Source organism: Budorcas taxicolor, chromosome 7 (genome assembly GCF_023091745.1).
Source record: "Budorcas taxicolor isolate Tak-1 chromosome 7, Takin1.1, whole genome shotgun sequence".
Taxonomy (NCBI): domain Eukaryota; kingdom Metazoa; phylum Chordata; class Mammalia; order Artiodactyla; family Bovidae; genus Budorcas; species Budorcas taxicolor.
Window position 1 is genome coordinate 62,289,707 of NC_068916.1, and position 23,840 is coordinate 62,313,546.

General features: G+C 46.5%; 1 protein-coding gene across 1 annotated transcript in view; it reads left to right on the plus strand.

Moving 5' to 3' along the window:
• The window catches only part of SLC36A1 (solute carrier family 36 member 1), a 44,354-nt gene extending 39,918 nt beyond the window's left edge, over nt 1-4,436 (plus strand). The window contains exon 11 of the mRNA XM_052642858.1: nt 4,162-4,436. Within this exon, the coding sequence (XP_052498818.1) occupies nt 4,162-4,436 (275 nt within the window). The remainder of the gene's footprint in view (nt 1-4,161) is intronic.
• Nucleotides 4,437-23,840: the final 19,404 nt, after the last annotated feature.

A 23,840-nucleotide genomic window follows, 5' to 3' on the forward strand; every position in this document is an offset into this window, starting at 1 on the left:
CTTTCCTGAGTACCTGATTCCCATCTCTGGAATTAGTGAAATCTAGTTTGCCTGGACAGGGAAGCCTGGTGTGCTGCAGTCCATGGGGTCGCAAAGAGTTGGACATAACTGAGCGACTGAACTGAACTGAGTTTGCCTGGTGTTTGGTAAACAGAGGCCTTGGTTATTAGGCCCTCCGTTTGGGTCCTTCTCCCTTCCTCCTCCCCCAGTGTATTAACTAATGGGAAGTTCATTCTTCCTGCCTTCTCCCCTCATTATGTTTCTCCAGTGTCAGGCTGCATTTAGGGTTCAACTGTGTATCCGGTCAAGCTAGGACAGGAAGAGGGTCCTCCCTTTGCAGCCCTGTGGTCCTGGCTTTTAAAAATTTTGCCCTTTAAAAAATATCTCTATTAAGGACGTTTGTGTTAAACATACTTATCTTTTATATCGGTAGTCAAGTCAAGAACAAGTTTTCAGGTTGCTATTTTAAAGTCATGATGAAATGGAACATTTCCATCCAATCTGAGAAAAGATTCTGATCTTGCAAGCTTATGTTTCTGTTTTCACTTAATTCTTATCAGAGTGGAGCACATGTGACTTCACTTAGCTCATATCATGAAGTACCCATCTGTCCTCCAGGCCAATATGCAAGAGGAAAGGAGAGGACAGACCCTCAGCACTGGGAGGGGCTGGGCAGGTCCTCTGACTTGTCTCCTCCAGATACTTGTCTCAGCATAAACGCCTGCTTTCTCTTTAGTGGTTGGAGCATCCCAGGGACCAGGAGGAATAACTCACACTTCCTGTAATAGTACAAAACCAGAGCTACTTGGTGGTGGTGTAGCTGAGTCATGTCCGACTCTTTGTGACACCATGGACTGTAGCTCTCCAGGCTTCTCTGTCCATTGAATTCTCCAGGCAAGAATACTGAAGTAGGTTGCCCTTTCCTTCTCCAGAGGATCTTCCCGATCCAGGAATTGAACCTGGGTCTCCTGCATTGCAGACGGATTCGTTACCAACTGAGCCACCAGGGAAGCCCTAGTCGGGGGCAGGGGGGCTAGAAGTTACATTTTTGGCCCAACCATGTCTTCTAAGATGGAATCCTGTCAGTCAGCTGTACCACTCTGGAGCAGCACATGGTACTTCCCAGACAGTGAATTGAGGGACATATTCCAGAACACATTCCCAGGTGACTAAATCTGCATTGTGCAGTTCCTTAAAATTTCAGCGATGCAAGTGATCATCCAGTGTTAATGAAGTCACCTTACTCCATGGGTAAATGAACTAAGGCTCAGAATGGGAGCTGATTCCACACCCCAGGTCACACGCAACCTGCTCCTGAGCAGGGATGGGTAATGCTGTTAGCTAACATTTATGAGGCCTTTGTTATGTGTGTAGTACTCCAAGTTCTTTACCTGAATGATCTCATTTGACCATCCCTATTTAGCAGTAGGGAAGATGTCTTAACTAGGTTAAGTAACTGACTGGTCAGTAGTAGGTTGGAGCCTAGGTTCTGAGTCCAGACCCTTAACCACACTCTCCAAGGCTCAGATCTGATGACTGCCTCAGCTGTTTCCACCCCACTGCTCACCTGAACTGAAACATCTGGAGCCACCACTGTGTGGTTAAACATTAGGCAGAGAGATCCAGACCCCAGAGAGGGCAAGTGTCTTACTCCAGGTTACACAGCAGATCAGCTCTTGTTGTCTTAGGTTTTCTGTGATGAGAGCATCATTTTGTCATCAACCTACAAACACTTCCAACTTTCCTCCAAACTCAACCCTGACGGTTTGAGGGATATCATCAACTCTATTTAGAAATAGCTGAAGGCTGAAACAGACTATTTTAAACTTGCAGAGCAAGTTAAAAGCTTATATCTTTGGTAGACTCTGAAGGCTTCAGAACAGTTGAGGGTATTCCGAGATAATTGCCGTGATGGTTCAGCGTAGAAGAAAGAAAGAGGAAGGGATTGCCCTGGGGTTGAAAAGCCCTGGGCAGCATAGGCAGATCTGAAACTCATTTTCCTTGTACCTCCTTTTGTTATCAGGCTTCAGAATCCTTGTCTGGAGTCCTCTGAAAAGCAGAGAGGGGTCAGGGCTGACCTGTACTGGATTTTCTACCTCATCATTGTGGTGTGTCTCTGGGAAAGCTAATCTGGTATCTGAACCCCTCAGTTCTTCACAGACAGGATCTTTCTGCTGATCAGCCGGATCCCCTGTTCTCCCTCCTCCTGCTCATCCTATTCTGTATTTTCTTGATCATCAGGTCTATGATGTTACTGAATCAGGGGCTTGAGGCCCTCGTTCCAGCTCTTGTCAGTTTCTATCATGTAAATTCTTCAGGGCTGTCTTTCCACAGAGACCATAATAATGTTGTGGAGGTCTGTACCTATGGAGCGGAGGCGAATTCAGCTCAGCGAGTGGTTGTTTCCCAGTGCCGTCTGCTAGACAGTAGACGTTCTGCGTGATGGGAGTGCTCCGGGTCTGTGCTGTCCAGGATAGTAGCCATGAGGCACAGGTGGCAGTTGAGTCCTTGCAGTGTGGCCAGTGTGACTGGGGGACCGAGTTCATTCAGATTTGGATAGCTAGTGACAGTGGCGTTATTGTACAGCACGGCTGCAGAGTGAGTGAATGTGAGATGGGTACGTGGCTCTGCTCATCCCAATTCCCAGCCTGCCTCTTGCCTTCCCGCATGGAGTGGTGTTCCAGGCAAAAAAGTGAGTGTTTCTCTTAAAACCTGGCCTCTAAATGCAGCCCACTGCTTTCATCTGGTGCTCACCCAAAGGAGCAGCAATCGATTCCAATAGTCCATTTGGAGGGTACAGTCGGCTGCACAGGATTAAGACGTTCTGGCGTCTCACCACTGTGATGCCTTCCTCAGAGCAATTGGACCTCGCTTCTGCTTTATGAAATGAATGTAGGATTGAAACCCTCCAGTGTGAGTCTACTGTGTCCAGTGTGAGTCTCTTATAGAGATCAGGGAGGAGATACATGTGCTCTGGATTACTGTCTCAATGCTCAGAACTGCTGGCCAGAGCCCAGCAACGGGGAAGACGATTCATCAAAATAATTTGATTATTAGCAAGTTAACGGTGCACTTGCCATGAGCAACGAAATATACACTACTACTGATAATATTAACTGTATTGTGTGCCTGGTGTACACCAGGCCTTTTAAGTGCCTGTGTAACCTCCTTTGATCATCACGACCTCCCTGACGGGAGCTTCTATATCTTCATCTCGTCAACAAGAAAATTGGGGAAAAGAGCCATGTGTCACTCAAGACAGAGCCAGAGTCCAAACACTAGTGCCCAATTCCAGAGCCCATAATCCTCAATAAACCAATGAAACGTTGGCCTTCACCGCTACCCGCCCCCCGAGTGGAGAGCTGAGTTAGGGCAAGTCGTAGGGTCAGTGGGCAATGGAGGAAGTCCTCTGCTTGGATTTAAACAGCACTGTCTGACTAGCTGGCTGGTGGTAGAGGTGTTGGTGTGCTATGGAAAGCTGTGGCGTTTCCTCGTGCAGTCCTCATTTCATCTTTATCATCTGTTGCACCCTCTTCACATACACCTGGGCTAAGTGTCAGGTGTGGAAGCCACCGCCTTGTCCTAACACAGGAATGCAGTCTTCGTAGGGGGCTTTGCTCTCGAGGTCAGCCTGCATAGAGATCTGCTTCTTTTCACTGCGTGAAAGCACTCTATGCCATGGGGCGTACATGGGATTGTTCAGAAGGAGGGTCCCCCCAAGCCCACCGTTTCGTTTCTTGTCTTTCAAGTAGAGAGGTTTGTGTTGGAGGTACCCTCAGGGATAAGAAGGTGAGCAGTCGCTCAGAAAAGGCCTGCCTCTTTTTCTGCTCTCCACTCGCTCTCCTTTGATAGGACCAGATTGCCCTGGAATGTAATTTGGCTCCTTTTCCTCAGAAAGATGGAAGTCACAGACTGTGACAGGAGAAGCTGGGAGATCTGGGTTCCCATCCCAATTCTGCCTACCTTGCAGTGAGTCCCGGGTTAGGCCACCTCTCCAGGCATCAGTTTTCTCATCTGCGCAATGAGAAATTGAGCTGGATTACGTTTTGGCTTCCTTGGAGCTCCCCCTTCTGTGAGACGGACTTGCTAGATTTGCTGAATGGTGAGGTGGCCTCTCCCAGCTCTGGGTGGCCCTCAGCAGGCGTGTCCTCTCTCCCACAGGCATCTTGGCCATCCTCATCCCCCGCCTGGACCTGGTCATCTCCCTGGTGGGTTCCGTGAGCAGCAGTGCCCTGGCCCTCATCATCCCGCCCCTCCTGGAGATCACCACCTACTACTCGGAGGGCATGAGCCCCATCACCATTGTCAAGGACGCCCTGATCAGCATCCTGGGTTTCATGGGCTTTGTGGTAGGGACATGTCTGACCCTGTATGAGCTGATCCAGCCAAGCAGCGCTCCCATCTTCATCAACTCCACCACCAGTGCCTTTGTATAGCAGGCTGGGTGCGTCCCCTGCACCTGCCCACTCTACCCTGCGTGTTCCCCCAGCACCTGGCTCCAGAGCCTCAGGTAGGGTCCAGGCTCTGGGGGAAGGTAAGGTTGCTGTCTGGGAACCCCTTCCTGGCTCCTGGGTACCCTGGGTCAGGTAGGGATGAAGACAGGGTAGGGTGTGGGCAGCAGATTCGCTGCTGCATGGGAGGTACCTCTAGCAGCAGCGCCATCTCTGTTCGTTTGTACTTATTTTAACCCGGAACTTTTCACCTCTTTTCCCTGATCCCACCTCCTCCCTTCACTGCCTGCCTTTCTCCTTCTGACCCACCTCTCCAGATTATCCCTGTTGCACAATTCACTTTATCTAAAAATTTCAGTGTCTCTCACCTCATGTTTTCTCCTTGCCCGGGCCAAGCCTAGATGAAATAATGTGGGCATGCCCCTCTTTATCAAGCCAGGCCCACCTCTTAGCTCTCTCCCAGATGTTTTACCTCAGTATTCTCCTGCCTATTCAAGTCTCCGCCCAGTCGTGGAGCCTACCTAGTAGTTGAAAACCAGCCCCCAAAGCTAGCGGTTCCGGCCTTCACTCTCTCTGGCTTGCCGTGACCCTTGGCAACACCACCTCCTCTCCGGTTTCCTCGCATGGGTCACGATACTGTTATCTTAGTTGCTCAAACTGCTGAAAGATATCAAGTGCTGCCAAATTGACAATATTTATATTTTATTTAAAACCAGCTTTTGTTTTTAGATTCTGTCTCTAGATCTGGGACTATTTGCAACTTGTTCCTTCCTCAGTAAACTCTCACTCAGCTACTCCCTCTGAGAGGAAACTGAGTCCAGGAGGTGTCTACGGAGGCCCTCAGCACCCTTGGCCGAGGACCCCGGAGCTTTCAGTCAGGACCATCGAAGTGCGGACCTCTGTGGGGAGTCACGGACTTTGCCTCCCGTCAACCAACCTGATTGCCTCCTGAGAAGGCAGGAAGGACTCAGGAGCTGTTTGCCGACCCACGAGGCGGAGGGGAAGAATAGCAATGTGGGGTGGGTTTCTCTCCATAGGAGGCTTAGAAAACAGCCGCTTTGTGCGCTCAGACCTGTTCCCTCACCTCAGCTCCTGACAGACAGAGGGCACGGCCGCGTCCAGGAGGACACCCCGACTCTTGCCATGAACAAGAAGATGAGGCCAGTGTGAAAGGCAGTTTCCCGAGTTTGCAGCAGCTGGTCCGACCCTACATGTGGTGCTCGGTTGTTTACAAGCCCTGGAGGACGGGGCGGGTGGGCAAGTGCCCAGCCCCGGGCTGCCTCCAGGATCTGGACTTCTAATGGAACCACTTGGTTGGGACTTCGGTCTCCTGTGCTCTGAACACTAATCATGCCCTCGTCCCTCTCCCCACACCCCGCATGCCTCCCTGGGTATCAGAAAAGAGGCAGCCTCAGGGCTGACTCACCTCAAGGTCAACCTTCAGGTTTGGGGACAAACTGCAGAGAGAGCTGGGAAATGTCCATTGCGCTGTTGGCTGCCTCTTCCCTCTTGGTGTGACAGGTATCACAGAAGGCTGTTCACTGAATCTCCATCTCTTGAGCTGTGTGTGTGTGTGTGTGTGTGTGTGTGTGTGTGTGTGTAGGTACACGCACATGCTCCTGTGTAGGTAACAGGGTCGTGCTGTCGTCCACCTCTGCCAGCCTCTTACCTGAAAGTGGGGAGAACAGCACTCCTTTATCAGGGGTTTACTTTTTGTGTTTCACCAAAGCTCCTGGGGGCTGGGACCCAGCCTCACAGCCCCAGCTTTTTTCTTTCTTTTCGGTTCCAAAGCCAGACTCTCATTCAGTGATACTTGACCTACCTAATCACTTGTTCACTTAGGAAGATGCAGTCAGTGGTGATCTGGTCTCCCTTAGGAAAGTGAACACTTTCCCCCATTCTTTCGGCTCTTTGGTGGTCACTCACAGGTGCTCACGTGACCAGGGTTCTAGCTGGAGGTGGCAGTGGCCCTGCCCTCTGGAGCCGCAAGCTTTCTAAGTAACTTCTGGTTACCAAAGTGTAACTTCAAGAACCTTTAGCTCCCGTTTGCAAGCCCAGGCTCCAGCAGTCTTTCCAGAGCAGTCCTGAGTCTTGTTTCCAGCGGGAAGGCGCAGGCCAGTATTAGGGGCTCAGACATGTGTCCCACCCACAGCTTCCATGGTGGAGGCTTCTGTGTGCTCAGGGCACTGCTAGAGGCAGTCCTGTCCAGGCGGCTCTTGAGACCTGGCCTGGGATGCTGGGACCTGATGACTGGACAGGACGATCCTGAGGGCTTCTGGCCCCAGGTCTATTGCTTCAGGGCCCCTGCCCAGGGAATCTGGTGTGTAGGAGAGACCGCTGCAGCCTTGGGGCTTCAGGAAACTAGCTTGGCCTGGCCTTGGCCCTGTTCAGTTGTTTCTTGTGCTTTTTCTTCTCGGGCAGCCTGATCACATGGCTCCTTCAGGAGACCCAGGCAAGGTGGATGCCATGGGGACCTTCCCGCTTGTGCAGCTGCACAGCAATCAGTTGTCGAGTAAAGGGTTGGCCAGACGGTTGTAGTGGAGGAAGCCCTTTCTTTTACAGAAGTAGCCGGCAATCCAGCTCAGGGAAGCTTACTCCTCTGCTGCCCACGGGGATCAGGGCTCCCTCCCTGCTTCCTTTGCAGCCTCTCCCTGGGCCCTGCCTTAGTCTCTGGTGAAGAAGCCCCAGCATAAGTAGGAGACCAATCAGGGAACAAAAGAGCAAAGGCTTGCAGGCATGTGAGGCCACATCTTTCTGACCAAAGGTAAACAACAGGGCTTTCCGGCCCAGTGCTCTTCCACTCTATGTCCTTCTCCAGCCTCCCCAGGGCGGCCCCGGGTTCCATCAGCCCAGAGGTAGCTTCTCAGAGCCCTTTGTTCCCTCCTGCAGACGCCACTATCAGGAGCAGGTTTCCAGCTCCCTGCGGGCAGTATACCTCTCCTTAAATGCAGGTTCTTGCTGGGAACAGCATGACCTGGCATCCTCTAGTCACTGTTTCTAGAAGTTGTACCATTCACAAGTGGCATTATTTATATTTATGTTGTGCTGCTAAGAGCCCTTCATGTGCACAGACCCTGGCCAGACGGATGTGACTGTGTGGTGTGTCTTAGCCTAGAACCTGCAGCTTGGCTCCTCTGTCACTCACCTCTCCAGTCAGATTCACTGGCTGATAAAGCTCACCGTTTACCCTCTACCCCCACGAAAGGCAAACTTTGCAGTTTGCAACGTTGTCTTAAAGTAATGATCTCCAAACAGGTATGTTAGGAAAATCTTTTCCCCCTCCCTGTTCTCCTGCCTGGCTTTTTTTCCTCAAATCTCTTCCTTCCTAAATTGTAGAACATCATCTCTGTTTAACACTACATGTTCACCTCATGTGTTTTGGAAGTGCAGAATCTCAATTTATGTCTGTTTACAGCTCTCTCTATTCACTACTCACTGCAAGGGAGTCTTTATCAGTTTTATTTCATGGCTGTTTGGATGTTCAGGTGAGCCCTGGCATCTACCTAGCTCAGAACGCAAAGCTGCTTCTCCTCAGTGGAAATAAAATTAAAAAGGCTTGACTTGATGTACAGGAGTCGGCTCCAAGTCTGCCTTACAATTTAATTTTCCAAGGTACATTACGCATCTCCAAGACCATTAAGAGGAAAGGAAAGAGTACGGTTTGTATTGAAATCGTGGTTAATACTTTTAGACAGTCCTGCTAGTTGCAAAGCTGTTTGCGCTCACAGCATCAGCCTATGACATTTCTTCCCTGTCCTTTGTACCCCCGGGTCTTTCCCTGGCCAGGGGACATAAATGGTGCTGAGCTGCAGTTACCAGAGTCGCAGTGGGGAGTAATGGTGAAGTTGCCTGCTGTCAGCCATGTTCTTTTGTTTCAATCAAGGTGATGCTGTGGAAGTGGTTTTGTTTTACTGAACTTTGCTGAACAATAAAATTATGTGACTGTTGTAAACCATGTCAGTGAATGTGTGAATAAGAGAAAAATGAAAAACTGCCATCGAGCAGGTCTTGATAACTAGACAGTCCTGTGTATGTTATGTGCCTTTGTGGATGTGTATGTTCTGAATGGTACATGGAGAAATATGGATCATGCAGGAACTCATGGAAGATTTTGTTTTGGGTTCTGCACACGGATCATGTGTTAAACTTTTCCTTAATAAATGAGCTTTATTTTTTATTTTTGAGAACTTGGAGTCTGTGTCTTTGTTTTTTTTTCTCTCTCTCTCTCTTTTTTTTCCCCCCCAATTACTCAGATCCCTTTACTGGATCTTAGGTCAAAATGTTTCTTGGTTTATGTCACAGAACTCATCCAGGGGAGTAGTGTGAAGAGCAGACCCACCTGTGGGTGGAGAGTCCCTGAGAAGGGGCAGGTAGTTACTTTTCTGTTAGACAATCCTGCTCTTCCTAAGTCTACCCCTGCTTCTCTTGAAAGCTTGAGTAGAAATTCTTAGCCCCCGCTGTGCATGTCAGAGGACCACCCAGGACAGGCGTGATGGTTTTCAGTGTCAAGGTGGTTGGGTGATTGTATTGAATAACCCAGTTATTCAATTAAACACTAATCTAGGTGTTGCCATGGAGGCATTTTGTAGTTGTGGTTAATGTCCACAGTCAATTGCTTTTAAATAAAAAGATAATCCCCAAAATGTGGGTGGGCTTCGTCCAATCAGCTGAAGGGCCTCAAGAGAATAATGGAGGTTGTTTCCCTGAGAAAGAGAAAATTTTGCCTCAAGACTATAGCATTGACTCCTGCCCAAGAGTTTCCAGCCACCAGCTGGCCATGCACATTCTGAACTTGCCAGCCTGCACAATCACACAAGTTCAATGCCTGTCTGTGTCTCTCTCTGTCTCCTCTCTCCGCCCCCACCACCTCCCGTATGTTTTCATGTGTATACATCTCCATCTTACGTGTCCTGCTTCTCTGAAGAACCCTGACTGATATAAAAGATAATACTTGTATTACCCCCACCTTTCTTGAAGTGACGAGATAGATGTCAGGACATGGAAGAGATGATTCCCCTTCCTTTTTTGTCACACTGAAGAGGAAAAGCAAGGCCATCCAAGCTGCCCCTAAGACGATTTGAAAACTAATCTTCGTGGGCTACAAGATTAAGTGAAGTCGCTCAGTCGTGTCCAACTCTTTGTGACCCCATGGACTGTAGCCTACATGGCTCCTCTGTCCATGGGATTTTCCAGGCAATAGTACTGGAGTGGATTGCCATTTCCTTTTCCAGCGGATCTTCCCGACCCAGGGATTGAACCCGGGTCTCCTGCGTTGTAGACAGACACTTTACTGTCTGGGCCAAGATTAGACTTCTCTAAAAGCAGAGCCCTCAAGGGGCACTGTTGAGGCACAACACTTACGGAGGAAGGTGGGGAAAGATGACTGTTTTCTGTGATTAGTGTTATTACTGGACCTGAGGGGCTCAAAGGCATTCAGTGACTGTTCCAGGACAGCAGCCAGCAAGGGACAGAGTTGGGATGCTTACACAAGCCTTGTGGTTACGGAACCCAAGCTCTTTCCTGAGGCGCTGGCTGCCTCACCCTACTTGTTGCAGCCTCAGATGGGAGGGCCACCCTTAGGGACTGTTGACAGGCTTAGGGAGAATGCTACATGGTACCTGGCATGAGGGGCTCATGAAACATAACGTATTAGCTGAATTGAAGAAAACCAAGATTTGGAGAGAAGCTGTTTTACTTGTATTTTTGGTTCTGTGTTCATTCATTATAATCTTGTCTTGCTCACTGGCTTCAGGCAGAGCATTCAGCCATTCTTAGACTATTCACTTCATGTTTTTATTCCTGCTCATATCCATACATAATGGCCATAATCCCTCCTTCCAGGTAACAAAGGCCCTCAAGGTCAGCCCACTGCACTCACACAGACATAAGCTGAGTGGACAGGACCTGGATTTGGACCCTAGATCTAGCTAGGGCTTTTTGCTAAGTAGGTTGGTTTCCTCAGACCCAGCCCATTGCAGATGTGTGCCAAGAAACTGTGTGTGTCTTCAGCCACTACCCTTTAGATCCTTGGCCACTGATATCCTCCCACCTTTGGGAGAATAAATGGGGATATAATTTACATATGATAAAAGTCACCTGTTTTTTTTTTAAGTACACAACTTGATGAGCTTGGGCAAATGCATGTAGTCATCTGGCCACCATTTCAGTGAAGATACAGAATGTTTCCTTTGCCCCTCCAGGTCCCTTGTGTCCCTCTGCTATCAGTCCCATCCCCATGCCACTCACCCTTGGGAACAACTCATTTAACTTTTCTGTCTCCAGTTTTGCTTTTTCTAGAATGTCATGTATATGGAACGTTAAGTGTTGTCCCCTCTGTCTGGCTTCTTTCACTTTACATAATGCTTTTTATACTTAACGTTGTGACATGTGTCCGGAGTTTGTTTTTATTTCAAAATGATACTCTGTTGTGTGGTTGAACCATAGTTTGTTTATTCACTCTCCAGTTGTTGGACATTTGGGTTGCTTCCAGTTTTGGATGTTCTGAATAAAGCTGCTATGAATATTCATGCCCAGATCCTTGTGTGGACAGATGTATTTATTCACTTCAGTTCAGTCACACAGTTGTGTCCGACTCTTTGCGACCCCATGAACCAAAGCACGCCAGGTCTCCCTGATGCCATCTAACCATCTCATCCTCTGTCGTCCCCTTCTCCTGCCCTTAATCTTTCCCAGCATCAGGGTCTTTTCAAATGAGTCAGCTCTTTGCATCAGGTGGCCAAAGTATTGGAGTTTCAGCTTCAACATCAGTCCTTGCAATGAACACCCAGGACCGACCTCCTTTAGGATGGACTGGTTGGATCTCCTTGCAGTCCAAGGGGCTCTTAAGAGTCTTCTCCAACACCACAGTTCAAAAGCATCAATTCTTCAGCGCTCAGCTTTCTTTATAGTCCAACTCTCACATCCATACATGACTACTGGAAAAACCATAGCTTTGACTAGACAGACCTTTGTTGGCAAAGTAATGTCTCTGCTTTTTAATATGCTATCTACGTTGGTCATAACTTTCCTTCCAAGGAGTCTCTGCTTTTTAATATGCTGTCTAGGTTGGTCATAACTTTCCTTCCAAGGAGTAAGCATCTTTTAATTTCATGGCTGCAGTCACCATCTGCACTGATTTTGGAGCCCCCCAAAATAAAGTCAGCCACTGTTTCTACTGTTTCCCCATCTATTTGCAATGAAGTGATAGGACCGGATGCCATGATGTTAGTTTTCTGAATGTTGAGCTTTAAGCCAATTTTTTACTCTCCTCTTTCACTTTCATCAAGAGACTCTTTAGTTCTTCTTCACTTTCTGCCATAAGGGTGGTGTCATCTACATATCTGAGGTTATTGACATTTCTCCCAGCAATTTTGATTCCAGCTTGTGCTTCTTCCAGCCCAGTGTTTCTCATTGTATACTCTGCATAGAAGTTAAATAAGCAGGGTGACAGTATATAGCTTCAACATACTCCTTTTCCTATTTGTATTTATTACTCTTTGGTAAAAACTTTGGAGTGTAATTGTGAGGTTGTATGATTCAGTGTATACCAACTTTATAAGAAACTGGAAATTTGTTTTCCAAAGTGGCTATACCATTTTGGATTCTTACCAACAATTTATGGAAGTTCCATTTGCTCCGCATTCCTCCCAATACTTAATATTGTGGTTTTTTCAGTTTTACCCATCTTAATGGGCTTGTAGTGGTACTTCATTGTGATTTTAATTTGCATTTGCCTAACCACTACTGATGTTGTGCATCTTTTTCTGGGTCTTTTTGCTGTTGGTCTTTTTTTTTTTTAATTAAAACTTTTTATTCATAAACAACATGATTGTCTATGTGGAAATGCAAAATGCAGAAATACAGAATAAAATTTACCATTAGAGACAATTAGCACATTCACAGTGTTGTGCAGCTATTACCAGTACCTAATTCCAGAATATTTTTATCACCCCAAATGGCAACCATATACGCTTTAAACACTTTCTATCCCGTCCCTGCATGCCGTTTTAAAACGTACATGGGTCAGAATGGCTACCATCAAAAAGTCTACAAACAATAAATGCTGGAGAGGTTGCAGAGAAAGGGGAACCCTCTTACACTGTTGGTGGGAATGCAAATTAGTATAGCCACTATGGAGAACAGTGTGGAGATTCCTTAAAAAACTGGAAATAGAACTGCCATACTGCCCGCCAATCCCACTGCTGGGCATACACACTGAGGAAACCACAACTGAAAGAGACACGTGTACCCCAATGTTCATGGCAGCACTGTTTACAATAGCCAGGACATGGAAGCAACCTAGATGTCCATCACCAGACTAATGGATAAGAAAGCTGTGGTACATATACACAGTGGACTATTACTCAGCTATTAAAAACAATGCATTTGAATCAGTTCTAATGAAGTGGATGAAACTGGAGCCTATTATACGGAGTGAAGTAAGTCAGGAAAACACCAATACAGTATATTAATGCATATATATGGAATTTAGAAAGATAGTAACGACGACCCTATATGTGAGACAGCAAAAGAGACACAGAGATAACACACTTTGGGACTCTATGGGAGAAGGCGAGGGTGGGATGATTTGAGAGAACAGCATTGAAACGTGTATATTACCGTGTGTGAAACAGATCGCCAGTCCAGGTTCGATGCATGAGACAGGGCACTCAGGGCCAGTGCACTCCCTGAGGGATGGCATGGGGAGGGAGGTGGGAGGGGCGTTCAGGATGGGGGACACGTGCACCCGTGGCTGATTCAAGTCAATGTATGGCAAAAACCTCCACAATATTGTGAAGTGATTAGCCTCCAACTAAATTTAAAAAATTAAAATGTACATGGGATTTCTTTTACTTAGATATGGTAAGGTACACAGAAACAGATAGCACTGTCATGAAAGATGGTTTTTAAATTTTGTTTGTTTATTTTTGGGCTGCATGGCATGTGGGACTTTATTTCCCTGACCAGGGATCAAACCTGCGCCCTCTGCATTGGAAGTGAAGAGTCTTAACCACTGGGCCACCAGGAAAGTTTCAGGATGAAGTTTTTATACTCACAGATCCATAGAAACAGGAGGCAGAGCCACACAGAAAAGTGCCATGGGTGATCAGGAGGCAGAAGAGAAACAGAAGCGTGGGTGGAAGCCTTTAGGGAAATTTTTGTGGGAAAGGCAAGGCAGGTTAGGGTTAGCAAGCTGAGCAAATTTGAGGTTAGATAGGTAAACACTTTGAGCAGCCTGGGCTGTAAGGTGGTCTCTAGTTGTCCATAACTCCTGGAGTGATTTAAGGTGGGGACTGTGATCCATACTGATAAGATGAATTGGGTTGGGAATTGCACTCTGGATTGGTTGATTTGCGGCGTATCGGGCAGGCTGTTTGCTGTCTCCAGAAATCAGCTGACTCTGGGAGGGGCAATCCCTCTCTGGGTCCACAAAGACTCCAAGAAGTCAAAGCATCATAAAGTGCAGAGAATAGAAAATGTGATTAAAACACTCTTTCCTCCTACCCCTGGCAACTACTAATCTGCTTTCTGTCTCTATGGGACTTTCCTATTCTGGATACTTTATATAAATGGAACCACAATACATGACCTTTCTGGCTTCTTTCATTTTATATAACGCTGTCAAAATCCATCCATGTTGTAGTGTACATTACTAGTTCATTCCCTAGCAGCAGTCACAAAACTGCTTTCTGTTTCTTGGTTTCATTACTCGACGTAACCAGCATCTTCATCATCTCCTCTTCTCCTTCACCTTCCTCTTCATCGAGTTGACCATTTTCCTTCTTTTCTTGGTTCCCTGACTCCTTAGTTCCCTGATCTATCTTCTTTCAGTTCAGTTCAGTTCAGTCGCTCAGTCGTGTCCGACTCTTGGCGACCCCATGAATCACAGCACGCCAGGCCTCCCTGTCCATCACCTTCTCCCGGAGTTCACTCAGACTCACCTCCATCGAGTCAGTGATGCCATCCAGCCATCTCATCCTCTGTCGTCCCCTTCTCCTCCTGCCCCCAATCCCTCCCAGCATCAGTCTTTTCAAATGAGTCAACTCTTCGCATGAGGTGGCCAAAGTACTGGAGTTTCAGCTTCAGCATCATTCCTTCCAAAGAAATCCCAGGGTTGACCTCCTTCAGAATGGACAGGTTGGATCTCCTTGCAGTCCAACGGACTCTCAAGAGTCTTCTCCAACACCACAGCTCAAAAGCATCAATTCTTCAGCGCTCAGCTTTCTTCACAGTCCAACTCTCACATCCATACATGACCACTGGAAAAATCATAGCCTTGACTAGACGGACCTTTGCTGGCAAAGTAACGTCTCTGCTTTTCAATATGCTGTCTAGGTTGGTCATAACTTTTCTTCCAAGGAGTAAGTGTCTTTTAATTTCATGGCTGCAGTCACCATCTGCAGTGATTTTGGAGCCCCCAGAAATAAAGTCTGACACTGTTTCCACTGTTGCCCCATCTATTTCCCATGAAGTGATGGGACCAGACGCCATGATCTTCGTTTTCTGAATGTTGAGCTTTAAGCCAATTTTTTCACTCTCCTCTTTCACTTTCATCAAGAGGCTTTTTAGTTCCTGTTCACTTTCTGCCATAAGGGTGGTGTCATCTGCATATCTGAGGTTATTGATATTTCTCCCAGCAATCTTGATTCTAGCTTGTGCTTCTTCCAGCCCAGCGTTTCTCATGATGTACTCTGCATAGAAGTTAAATTAGCAGGGTGACAATATACAGCCTTGACGTACTCCTTTTCCTATTTGGAATCAGTCTGTTGTTCCATGTCCAGTTCTAACTGTTGCTTCCTGACCTGCATATACATTTCTCAAGAGGCAGGTCAGGTGGTCTGGTTGGTATTCCCATCTCTTTCAGAATTTTCCACAGTTTATTGTGGTCCACACAGTCAAAGGCTTTGGCATAGTCAATGGAGTATTTATTCAAATAATTTTCTTCTTTTAAAATTTGGTCTTTAGGGACTTCTCTAGTGGTCCAGTGGCTAAGACTTCGAGCTCCCAATGCAGGGGGCCCAGATTTGATCCCTGGTCAGGGAACTAGATCCCACATGCTGCAACTAAGCATTTGCATGCCACAACTAAGGCCCAGCACAGTCAAATAAATAAAAGTAAACTTAAAAAATATCTTTAGAAATTTGGTCTTTAAATTTAAAGATTAAACTCTTTATTTTGAAGTGATTATAAGTTCACAGAAAGGTACAAAGAAATATATAGGGGAATCCAGTGCACCCTTCACCCAATCTCTCCCATGTTGACAGCTTGCATAACTATAGTGTTGTAGCCACGCATTCTGGGAAACAAACTCACTCAGAAGGACAATGTAGATAGTGGAGTGCAGTTAATTACACCGGCGGGGCCAAGGCAGAGTCTCCTCTTAGCCAAGGACCCTGACCAGTTTTTGTGAAAACTTTATATACCCTAAGCATACGTGCCCAAACCCACCTCCCCAATTCTCTGAAACTAGTCTGAACAAAGGAAAAAGAAAGATACAATCAAAGTCAACCCGTGCCCAAACTCACCTCCCCAAATTCCCTGAAACTAGTCTGAACAAAGGAAAAAGTAAGATACAGTCAAAGTCAACCCGTGCCCAAACTCACCTCCCCAAATTCCCTGAAACTAGTCTGAACAAAGGAAAAAGTAAGATACAATCAAAGTCAACCCGTGACTCATATGCCTTAAACTTAGGTAGTTAACAGTGGACAATTATCAATAGGCTTGTGGTCATTCCCTAATAAGCATAATAGAATGTATGATTCTATTCGGTCACACAGATAATTAGGGTATTCTTTTAGGCAATGGAGAGCCCTGGGGCTCTTCCTTCCAGGGGCCCGGTTTTCCAGTTGGTATGTTGTTTCCATAGGTACTGGGCATATACCTCAAAGTCCACAGTCTGGCCCAAGATGGAGTCCTGCTTTCAAGATAGAGCCTGTTCTGTTTCCTCCCTCAATAGTACATTATCCCAACCAGGAAGTTGACATTGACACAATCCATGGAGCTCATTCTTGTGTCTCCATTTGTAACACACTCATTTGTGTGTGTGTGCATGCTTGTGTATGTGTCCGTGTGTGTGGCTAAACAATTTTAGTTACGTGTGGCTTTTTCCACCACGGTCACGGTGCTTAACGGTACCTTTACCACAAGACCCCTCCATGCTACCCTTTTGTTAGGTAGTTAGAATAGGAAACAGGAGTCCAAAATGGCAGTGGCTAACAGACAAGGAAGGGAAAAGCCCGGGAAAATAGAGAAAAGGAAGGTCCAAGGAGGGTCCAAGGACCAGAGTGAGGACCTCAGCTAGAACAAACAGCACTCCTGGCTAGCCCAGTTTACATAGGGCAGGCCTGGGGGAGGAGAGAACATGTGAAAAGAGAGCCAAAGGGCTCTCTCTCTCTCTCTCCCGCACACTGGCGTGCTTCCCCACTCTATTCTCTTCGCTTCTTTGGGTCAGCATGCCCTCACGCCTCGAGGATGGATTCTCCTGCTGTTTTCTAAGTAAAATAGAGCTGTAACACGGAGCTGTAACACTGATTTGTCTGAGAGCTATAACACTGTCCAAGACCCGAAAGCTGTGACGTTCTGAGGGCTTTAATGTCCGTCACTCCAAATCTTTGTTGTGACGAGACAGAACCGAGGAGCATACACCCTCCTGATACCTTCATAGACACATCCACATCCGGAACCTTGCCAACATCCGCTGTCCCCTGGCAATGACTAATCTGTTTGTTGGTCATCTCTATCATTATGTTATTTCAAGAATGTTCTATAAATGTAATTATATTCTATGTATCCTTGTGAGTTTGACTTCTTTCACTCAGTGTAATTTCCTCGAGGATCATTCAAGTTGATGCATGTATGAATCGGTCGTCCCTCTTCATTGTTGAGTAGTATTCCATGGTATGGACATACCAGGTTTGTTTATCAATTTACCTATTGAAATTTGCATAGTTTCCAGGTCTGGCTCCTACAAATAAAGCTACTGTGAATATCTATGGATAAGTTTCTTTGTGAAAGAAAGTTTTTGTTTCTCTGGGATGTATGTCAGGAGTGCAATTGCTGGGTTATATGGAAAGCTTGTTTTTAGTTTTAAAAGAATCTTCCAAACCAGTTTATAGAGTGACTGTACCATGTTACCTTTCCATCAGCAGTATATGAATGATCTAGTTTTTGGGGTTTTTTTTTTGCATCTTTGCCAGCATTTGGTGGTGGTGTTATTTTCTATTTTAGCCATTTATCAGACCTTGTAAATGTTTTGTTAGATTTTACCTAAGTATTTAATTTTCTTTGAAGCAGTGGTAAGTGGTACTGTGTTTTTTATTTCAGTTTCCACATATACATCTGTATTATGTAAAAATGAAATTCATTTATGAGTAGTATTGATGTCTTGTGATGTTTCTGCACTTACTTTGTTTTGCACTTCTATGAGTGTTTGGTAAGATTCTTGAGATTTTCTATGCAGATGTTCATGTTGTCTGCAAATAGTGGTTGTACTTCTTTTCCGATCTGTATACTTTTTTGTGTGTGTGTGTCTTTCTGCACTGGCCAGAACTTTCAGTGCGTGTGTGCTAAGTCACTTCAGTTGTGTCTGACTCTTTCTGACCCCATGGACTGTAGCCTGCCAGGCTCCTCTGTCTATGGGGATCCTCCAGGCAAGAACACTGGAGTAGGTTGGCATGCCCTCTTCCAGGAGATCTTTCCAACCCAGGGATCAAACCCACATCTCCTGTATTGACAGGAGGGTTCTTTACTAGTAGTGCCACTTGAAAAGCCCCTATATTAGAAAAGAGTGGTCCCAGTGAACATTCTAACCTTTTTCTTGATCTTACAGGGAAAGCTTTCAGTGTTTCACCTTTACATATGATACCAACTACAGGATTTTATAGAATCCCCTGTATCCCTGTACTGAGAGATTTTCTTGAAATCATGAATGGCTTAATTTTGTTGAATGCCTTTTCTGCATCAATTGCTATGACATTAACATTTTTCTTTTTTGCCTGTTGATATGATGTATTAAAATGGATCATCTTTGAATAGTTAACCAACCTAGCTTACCTGGAATAAATCCCACTTGGTCATGGTATATGGTATATTATTTCAGGTATATATATGTATACACACACATGTGTACATACATATATGTATACACACATGTGCACACATATACACACATATGTATACGTGTGTGTATATATATTTGGATTGCTTTTTACTCACCCTGATATTGACTTTTACTCTGACAAATGTAGAATCCAGAATGGTGCCTTTTTATAAGTGAGCAAAACCATGTGCTGTAACTACAACTTTTGGCATAAGTGGGCTTTTGCCAGTTCCCAGCTGCTATGTGCTACTTAAAGACCACATATATTTCCTTAAGACAGAGCTTCTCAGCCTTGATACCATGTACATTTGGGGCTGGATTATTCTTTGCCGTTGAGACCGTCTTGTGCACTGTAGGATTTTTATCAACGTCTCTGGTCTACTCACTGGATGCCACCTGCATCCTGCCAGTCATAACAACCCAAAGTGCCTCCAGACATGGTCAGACTTCTCTGTGTGTTGTTTGTGTGTGTGTGTGTTGAGTGTGAGGGGTTGTTTGGAAATCACCACCCTCTTAAGAACTGCTGCTTTAATATACTTAGCCTCTACCTACCCCTCTGGAGAAGGAAATGGCAATCCACTCCAGTACTATTGCCTGGAAAATCCCGTAGACAGAGGAGCCTGGTAGGCTACAGTCCATGGGGTCGCAAAGAGTCGGACACGACTGAGCGACCTCGCTAGTCACTACCTGCCCCTAACTGGGGAGATGTCCTTGTGTCTTGGCTGTGAAACAAAGATGTGTGAGCATGGATACTACAATAGGATCTGCCTTTTTAATAGCAATGATAACATATCTGACATCTTCTAAGCATTTACTGTGCCAACCATGCTAAGCACTTTACCTATATTCTGTCCTCAGACCCAGAGAGGTAAGGTGCTGCTAATATCTCTGCTTTTCATACTAAAGCATAACAGGTTAAATGATGCCCAAGATAACACATTTTCTGTTATTATTTTAATTTTTTAAATTATGCAAGTATGATAATACAATTGCAGGAGATTTGAAAAATCCAGAATTATTATCATTTTTGGCCACACCACATGGTATGGAGGATCTTAGTTCCCCGACCAGGGATCAAACCCATGCCCCTGCAGCGAGAGCGTGGAGTCCTAACCACTGGACCACTGGGGAAGTCCCTAAGATCTCACATTTCCTAAATGGTGAAGCCAGGTCTGTCTGACTCTAGACCTCATGTCTTTGGCCCTTGGATCCACTGCCTTGCCACCTGATTCTGTCACTCCTCCCCTCGCATCCCTCGGTGGACACGGTGTGTCTCCAGACCCCTGTCTGCGCACCTAACTCCTCCCACGTTCCCACCCCAGGCTGTTTTCCCCACCCTGTGCCCCACCCATCGGAACTCCCCCCAGTGCTGAAATACTTTAAACCTTCAGGCCTTCCCTTTGTGCTGTTCTCTTAGCCCAGCCGCTCCTTCTCCCTGTGCTGAACCTGAAGCTCAACTTTAATACCCAGTTGTGATGGCTGCTGCTCTGTAAAACAGGGATCCCCTGCCCCTGTTGTACGTACGGGTCTGTGGCATGTTAGGAACTCGTGAGTGGTGGGTGAAACTGAAACCAATCCCCCCACCAATAATCTCTAGTCTTCAGTCCACAAAAGGGTAGTCTGGCTCTGTCTGCCCGTCTTTACCCCCAGACACTCACTTTTTGCTGCTCTTCCCCAAGATGTCACGTGTGTCCCTCCAAAGCACTGCTCTTATTCCTGGAAGATGCTTCTCTGTGAGGCCTTGAAAAATGCCATGTGATGGTGCGGCAGTGCCTGCTGCCCATGCAAGGAGCAGTCTCACAGTTCCCTTGCCATAGGTCCTGGTGGATTCCAGCTGCCCTTCCTCCTGGAACGTGGTTCTGAGTCCTCCCCAGCCCCTTCCTGGCTACCCTCCTGTAGCAGTGCCCAAGATTGCTGTGTAACTCTTAAGGCCCAGCCTCGGAGCTGGATACAGGATTACCAGGGTGGCCTAAGTTGAACCCTGGGGGACTGAGCAGACTCTACTTCCCCAAACCCAGACATTCCAGCTGTTAATACCACCTAGAATTATAGTGACATTCTTGGTCTCTGAACTTAGTTAGATCATTGGACTAAGCCCTCTCAGTCCCAGTTGCTCCTGTTCCTTAATCTTCTGATGTCCCATATTTATGATTAGTTTCAAAAACTCAAATGTAAGGCATAGTTCTGGAGTCAGGCATCCCTGGATTGAATCCGGGCCCTAGCACTCATGAGCTGGGAGACTCCACTTGAAGTCACTACCATAAGTTACAAGCCACTTAACTTCTTGTTATTTTTTTAAATATAAATATTGTTAAGTACTCTTTTGTCTTTACTTTAAAAAAAATATTTATTTATTTATTTGGCTGCACCAGGCTTTAGCTTCAGCACTCAGGATATTTAGTTGCAGCATGCAAAGCCTTGCTTGCAGCCCTGGAGAACTAGTTCCCTGGATAGAACCCCGGTCCCCTGCATTGAGGGGTGTGAAATCTTAGCCACTGGACCACCAGGGAAGTCCCAAGCCACTCAATTTCTGTGTGCTTCTTTTCCTCCATCTATAAAACAGACATGACAGTATTCACACCATAAGCTTTGTTATTGTTCAGTCCAACTCTGCGACCCCATGGACTGCAGCACGCCAGGCTTCCCTGTCCTTCACCATCTCCCGGAGTTTGCTCAAACTCATGTCCATTGAGTTGATGATGCTATCCAACCATCTCATCCTCTGTCGTCCCCTTCTCCTCCTGTCTTCAATCTTTCCCAGCTTCAGGGTCTTTACCAATGAGTTGGCTCTTCGTATCAGGTGGCCAGAGTACTGAAGCTTCAGCTTCAGCATCAGTCCTTCCAGTGAGTATTCAGGGTTGATTTCCTTTAGGATTGACTGATCTGATCTTGCAGTCTAAGAGATTCTCAAGAATCTTCTCCAGCACCACAGGTTGAAAGCATCAATTCTTCAGCGCTCAGCCTTCTTTATGATCCCATTTCACATCTGTACATGACTACAGGAAAAATTATAGCTTTAACTGGACAGAACTTTGTCAGCAAAGTGATTCTGCTTTTTTAATACACTGTCTAGGTTTGTCAGTAGCTTTTCTTCCAAGGAGCAAGCGTCTTTTAATTTCATGGCTGTAGTCACCATCCACAGTGATTTTGGAGCCCAATAAAATAAAGCTCACCACACCATGAGCTTGATGAGGATTAAATGAGATAAGACATGCCAAGCGTTTGTACAACACCTGTCATACAGCAAGTGCCAGTAAGAGGTGATGGTGAGGATGATTGTGGTGAACTGTGTTTTCACCTGGGTCAAGTCAGGTGGGTCTTGCCTGGGTCTCTGCCTTTCTATGCCACTGTCACGCTGTGTCAGACTCAGGACATTTTGAGTCAGAACCCCAGTGGCTTGAGGATTTCCCTGAGACACGTCTGGGGCTGCCACAGCTCTGTATCTTGATCCCAGAGAGCCCTCTAGTGGCTGATCTGCGAATGTGCAGGCGCAGGAGACAAAGGGAAGGAGGGACCTGGTGGGGAGAGAGGTGGGCTGGGTAGAGAAAGGCTCTGTATGAGAAGAGCAAGGAGTTTTCTAGGGAGACCCCCCAGTCTGGGATCAGACCTGAAAATGGTCTCACTACTGTGAAGTGCTACCTGTGGGACTTCAGATCCACCCCTTCTCCTCTGCAGGCCTCAGGGTGAGGAGCATTGGGAATGATGATGAACTGGATCTGTGTTTCCCAGACAGAGGTGATTTAGGGGACCCTGGACAGTCATTTTGAAAACCGGAATGTTTCTGTGTTTTCATGTGGCGCTAGAAAAATTAGTGACTTTCACTTCTTTTCGTCTATGGATATTATCCTTTTAGAGAGTGAGGAGTGAAATCGCTCAGTTGTGTCCCATTCTTTGAGACCCCATGAACTGTAGCCTGCCAGACTCCTCTTTCCATGGGATTTTCCAGGCAAGAATACTGGAGTGGATTGCCATTTCCTTCTCCACAGGGATCTTCCTACCCTAGGGACTGAACCCAGGTTGCCTGAATTGCAGGCAGACTTCTTACCGGCTGAGTCAAAAGGGAAGTCCGAAAGTGAAAATGAAAGCCCCTCAGTCATGTCCAATGCTTATGCAGTCCATGGAATTCTCCAGGCCAGAATATTGGAGTGGGTAGCCTTTCCCTTCTCCAGGGGATCTTCCCAACCCAGGGATCGAACCCAGGTCTCCCACACTACAGGCAGATTCTTTACCAGCTGAACCTCAAGGGAAGCCCTATCCTTCTAAGGTGAATAAAAATATTTTTTAAAATCTAAATACACTAAAAGAAAAATATTAAGTAAACAACAGAACAGGTGTCATTTTATCAGGATCAAAATCATCAAAGTAAAATCAAAAAGCAACAGAACTTTGGGCGCTGCTGGGCTAGATCCTTTGTGGTTTCCTGCACCGAGCTGATAAGCTGATCCTATCTGCATACTATACCTGGCATTGTTCCCTAGCATAAGGGTCACCATTTACTGTTTATGCTGCTATCAGCTCTTTGAACTTCTCTCTCAGAATAGGGGTATTATTTACTCTTCATTTTACTGACCAGTGAGAGGCCCGGTCATACCTGCCTGAGGCCACGTTATGATGTGGCAGAGCTGGTTTGGAACCGAGCCCATTGGACCCCTGAGCCTCTGTCGGCTGTGGTACCACCCACGCACATGCCTTCTCTGCCTACCTGCATTGGGAGCTGGACAGCAGGGACCAGACCCTCCAGTCTCAGTGATGGACCGGCAAGGCCTGCACGGACCAGGTTGCCTGGCGACATTCACATCCAGCTGGGCCTCAAGGTGAGCTATGACTCTGGGCCTCAGGGAACTGGCCTCCCAAGACCTGTGATGTTAAGCCCCCTCAGCCTGGCCACTGCGATGTGGTGCCAAGGGTGCTGGCCAGAGGTCAGCAGTCCTAAAGTCTTGTCCTGGGCCTTTCATTTACTCGCTCCTTAGCAGACCTGTCCACTCACTGTGCCCCGCTGTGTCAGAACTAGAGGCGGTTTTCCAAACAGTGCCTAAGCCCCACCCCTAGAGGTTCTGATTTTGTATGTATGGGTGGAACTCAGGGATCTGCAGGTTAGCTGTTTTGCAAGGGAATCATGGTGCTTAGTGACCTGTGGGGTCCCTTCCAACCCCCAGACTCCATGAACCTTAGCTTGGAATGGCCAGTAGACCCCTGTGACCTTCCCCTGACCCAACCCCAAACAGCCTAGGTGACAAAGAAAAAGATAAACAGTAAAAAAGATATTTTATTGTTAAAAAAACAACAACAGA